The sequence below is a fragment of the Triticum urartu genome, unplaced genomic scaffold (genome assembly GCF_003073215.2).
Source record: "Triticum urartu cultivar G1812 unplaced genomic scaffold, Tu2.1 TuUngrouped_contig_5148, whole genome shotgun sequence".
NCBI lineage: Eukaryota > Viridiplantae > Streptophyta > Magnoliopsida > Poales > Poaceae > Triticum > Triticum urartu.
The window spans coordinates 4,612-9,444 of NW_024115798.1; the positions used below are offsets into that span (position 1 = coordinate 4,612).

Here is a 4,833-nt window from a genome sequence, read left to right on the forward strand (position 1 = left end):
TTTGAATCTGGCCCATTCCCTGCTGACAAAGGAAAACGTGAAAAAACATAGTTCAGTGGCACCTCAGAAGCTATGCATATGTAGTTTCCATTCTCTATAAACCTGTAAATGAACAGATAGTCTATCTAGGAAACTAGCGTACCAGGGAAATCAATTGATTTGAAGGCATGCGGCTTTGAATATGGAGTCTTTAGTTTTAGAGAATACGATTAAAAAAATGTTAGTATGCCATGCATATCACAATAAGTATCCAGTGCATGGGCATCACGGAAAACGACCTCACGTTGCTCCATCATCTTCATCACCACAATTTCCTAGCGAATATGCACTAGGGCCAATAACTATCTTGCAGGTTAGTTTGACTTATTTTCTCTCTACCTAAAGTATGGTGTTGTAAAAGCTCTTGGCACATCCAATGTGGTTAATTGAGAAACAACCCAAACGATGAGTGCAGTTGATGCCATGTTAATCTATAATTTCTGTTGATTGAATTGAAATGTTTATAAATGAAAAATGGCATGAATCTTTGAATGTACTTGCGTCCTGATGCTTTCATTCATGCTCAAGGTAACTAGATTATGGGAGCGCCCGTTTGACAATTTGGCGCCTGCACGTTTCTTGACTGGGCCGTTTTCGAATCTGGCCCATTCCCTGCTGACAAAGGAAAACGTGAAAAAACAACAGTGCGAGAGCTGGGGTTCGAACTCACCAACTCAGGTCTATACACACTAACGCAACAACCACTAGACCAAGCTCATCTAGGTGTCTATTAACAGAAAACAGTTCTACTTATTGCTTCTAATAAAACATTAACTGAAATTTCAAAATTACTTCAAAAGTTCATCGGTTTTGAAAAAAGGTCATCAATTTTTAAGAAAAGTTCACATAAAATTGAAAAAAAGTTTATCGATTTTAAGAAAAGTTCACAATCTTTTTAAAAAAGTTCATCGATTTTGAAAAAAGTTCATCTAATTAGGAAAAAGTTCATCAAAATTTGAAAAAAGTTGATCAATTTGAAAAAAAGTTCATCAAAATTTGAAAAAAAGTTCATCGAGTTTATGTTCGGCGGCAATTTTTTCGGTCCCCTATTAATTGTTTTCAGAAGTAGGCCGTGCATTCTATTTCATACTCCAGGTATGGTAACTTCTGTTGTTACTCCAGGTTCGATAATAATGCTATTTCATTCTGCATTTAAATTTTTAGAATAAACTAAAATCTGAAATTAATATTGTTCACCCAGATCAATTGAATACTGACGCAAGTTTTGGTCTCCATGGCGAACACAAGTTTTTTTCTTCCGTTGCAACGCACGGGCTCTTTTGCTAGTAAGATGTAAAGATAAATACTCTAGTTGAGAGAAATAATATCTTCAATAAGGGGTTTGGGGTTACATCATTCATCAACCATCATTTGCTCTCTCATCATTACAAGGACATAAGAATTTGTACTGATCAAATGTGCCTGTACAGATCTCTCTCTGTTTACTTGTACATGGTCATTACAATATCTTCAGTCAACCAAGATACTGTAGACAAATACTCCAACATCTAGCATATGGCATATTCTAACAAATACTCCAAGAAACTGTAAGCAGCTAGGAGTAACAAGCATCTGGAAATTCTTTCAGGATCAAGCAGCTAGACTTACCAAATGCTTTGTTTCCTCCAGGTCCATGTAGATTCACAGCAAATTCAGAAGTTAACAACAATGTTATTGTATTTTATCAAAACTGTACAAATTAATGACACCAATTTCAGAAATTGACAGCAAATGGCACTTCAAAAAATTAACAACAAATTCCATAACAATGAGCTAAACCTGACAAGCCATAACATTGAGTTAAACCTACAATGAGTTAACATTCAGTTAAACCTGACAAGCCAACAGAGTTGCAGTATTTATCAGGATGGGAACCCACCCTACTGTGAACTTGGCAGCAATGTTCTTGTGTGTTTTCTCTCTGTTGCGCCAGCAACAGAAACTGATTGGTCGCTCTCTGTTGTGTAATTTACCAAATCATATTTCTTTTGCTTATTGCCATTGAGTCTTTAATATCATCATATATCAGAGTAAGGCGCACATATTAGATTTTTCCAATATGTCTGTCAGTGCGCTTTGGTCCATATAATACTCCTCTTAAATCAACATAAGTAAGACAATACCTGACTCATACGAGCAGCTGCATATCAACACGGCAGGTCAAGACAGCAGCTTGACAACGTTTTAGTGATCATGACAAGTTCACAAATGACAAACCACAACACAACGAGCATAGTAAGTTCCTGTTTCTCCGACTTCTCTCACAAGTCATAAAAGACACAACCGCACACATAAGACATAAGAAAGTTCCAGAGTCACACACATCATAAAGGAGACACGTTCATGAAACTTAAATACTTGATAAAAATGATAACTTGACAGCATGATGCCATCAACTGATCTCCTCAATCACCAGCCATTCTGCCACAGTCCTCAACAGCTTAGGGCCAAGGCAACGAGCTCGCCTTCCAGCGCGCCTACGTGAGCGCCTTATTAGACCTTCTTGAGCCAACCCACTTTATCAAACACTGGAGCAGGCCAGTTGGACCAATGCTGATTGGGATCCAAGGGCGGCAAAGAGAGCCCTCAAGGTGTCATCTTGCATCTTCCGGAGTCCAGGCATCGGTCCACTGAGCCAACGGTCATTGGATGACCGATTCATAGCAGTAAGACTGGGTGTAATCCACACGGGAGATGGCCAGTTGGACCAAAGCTGAGGAGACACAAGGTCCACCTCGCTATTATTGCCCAAGCCAACTACTCCAATATCACGAGGACTACTCTTACGGTTTTTATTGTACTCATCATCGTCAGTAAAGTAGGCATGATTTCCCTTGAGAGCAGGGTAATCTTTGGCACTCAGACAAAGTGGATTGTTGTGTCCAAGAAACAGCACATGGTCAGGCAAGCAATCAATTTCCACAAGCCTCTCTGTGCAATCATCAACTGTGTGTAATTTGATTTCCGTAGTATGCGGAACATATATTTCAGGGTCACCATCTTCATCAGGATCCTCAAACTCTTTAAACCTTGAAACAAGCAGCAGACCACCCCATGGGGCCTGAACAATGTATACGGCATCGGGATAAAAATCCTCGTCGACTCCTCTAATAATTTTCATTGTAACAGCAGGACCACTAAGATCGAAGGCATGGATTTCTCCCTTTATATCCACTGCGTACAACAACCCATCCTTGTAGGTGCAGTCCTGATAGTGATGGTGTGGTGGCAGCAAGGTCCACTTATCATCCCCTACTCTTGCAAACGAGAGGTGATTGTATGGCTCGTGGATTAGCGCAACGATGTAGCTTCCTGTGGATGTATCATGAAACACAAACGCCTTGATCTGGAGCTGTTCCCGCAGCTCACAACCAGCGGGGATCGATGGCGTGAAGAAAGCTCGTCTTGCAGAGTGACTTGGGTATTCATACTTCTGGACAGCACCCAAGTCATCAAAGATGGGCTTCACGTACTCCATGGTGGTCACCGAAGGGAGAGCAATCTGTTGACCAGTGATAGGATTGACGAGGTGCATTTCAGATCTATCATCGACGGTTACCAGGAAGCCGAGTGAGGACCCAATCAAAAACCTACTGCTGAGAGGTGGCTCCGGAAGGGTTAACCTGTAAACCCTCTTCTCCACTAGGCTGTAGAGGCATGCAACATTCTCACCGGCAGATTCAGAGGTGTAGAGCAGGCAAGGCGTCTGGGTCTGCTTGTACTTCCCGAGGTTGCGCAGTGTGGTGTAGGCAGAGTGCCATAAGGTGCAGACAGAGCCAGCACGCACAAGGTCAGGGATCTCAAGAGTGGCAAAGACATGCATCAAGATGTCTTCTGGTAGTTCAGGAAGTGTGCCCACAGTAGTATCTATCAGTAGTGTCTTCTTCAGTAAACTGGGTGGAGAGAGACCTAGCAGCTTAGATAAAACTGGTAGTGCCCCGAAGTTCGTTACCATGGCTATACTAGGGGCATCCATGGGAGTACAATCTCTGTTGGAAGACGAACTGCTTCTGCTGAAATACTTGCAAAATAACAACTTGGGTAGAGCACGAAGAGGGCAGACAAGGTTGTGGTCATATTTATAGATCACCAACCGAGGTTGCCTCACTCCTAAACCGAGTAGGTGAAGCAGATCCGAGTAGCCCAAGGAAATCACTAGATTTTGACTTCCTGAGGCTTGTGGCATCAGAACTTGGACCAAATCTGGATAAGACTCGGGCTTGTTGTTGTTGTTACATGCTAAAAGACGGATCTTTTCTGCCAGAACACCGATCCTGTTTGCTTCTCCGAGATCCCCTCCGGTTCCGGGAAGGGGGGAAGAAAGAGCACTAACCGTTGGCTGCCGGCACGAGCAGATTGGGTGCGGCCTGGGGAGGAAGAGCACATCCACGGAGCTCCGCCGGCGCACCCAGGAGGGGAGCGTTCCGCCTCGAGCTGACCATCCACCACGGAATCAGGTGGTACTGTGGGATCCATCAGTCCCACGGCGGCCGGCGGCGGTTCTGGGTGGAGGATAGGACCGAGAGTACAGCTGGGGAAGACTTGCCGAGGTCGGGAGGGAAGGGGAGGCGGCGAGGTGCGAACGATGCGTGCGGCAGCGCTCTGCTGTATTGGGGGGCGGCAGCGCTCTGTGGGAGGCGGACGGTGCCGGAGGGGAAGGGGACTCATCTATACATTTTTTTTTTGAGGAATGGGACTCATCTATACATACCAGGCCATGGGCAGCCCGGCCGAGCTGATCGTACCGGCTCGCCTGGAGCCGCGGCGAACCATAAACAGCGACGAGCCTGCAGC

The 4,833-nt window shown here is 44.2% G+C and overlaps 1 protein-coding gene across 1 annotated transcript; it reads right to left on the reverse strand.

Moving 5' to 3' along the window:
• Positions 1 to 2,184: 2,184 nt before the first annotated feature.
• LOC125528836 lies at positions 2,185 to 4,715 on the reverse strand. The gene has a single exon (XM_048693270.1). It carries the CDS (start codon positions 4,223 to 4,225, stop codon positions 2,561 to 2,563), a length of 1,665 nt encoding a protein of 554 aa, XP_048549227.1. The 5' UTR covers positions 4,226 to 4,715; the 3' UTR covers positions 2,185 to 2,560.
• Between the last annotated feature and the right edge of the window lie 118 nt (positions 4,716 to 4,833).

Coding starts and splice junctions, on each gene's coding strand:
- LOC125528836 (XM_048693270.1), bottom strand. CDS start 4,225: ATGCCACAAGCCTCAGGAAGTCAAAATCTAGTGATTTCCTTGGGCTAC.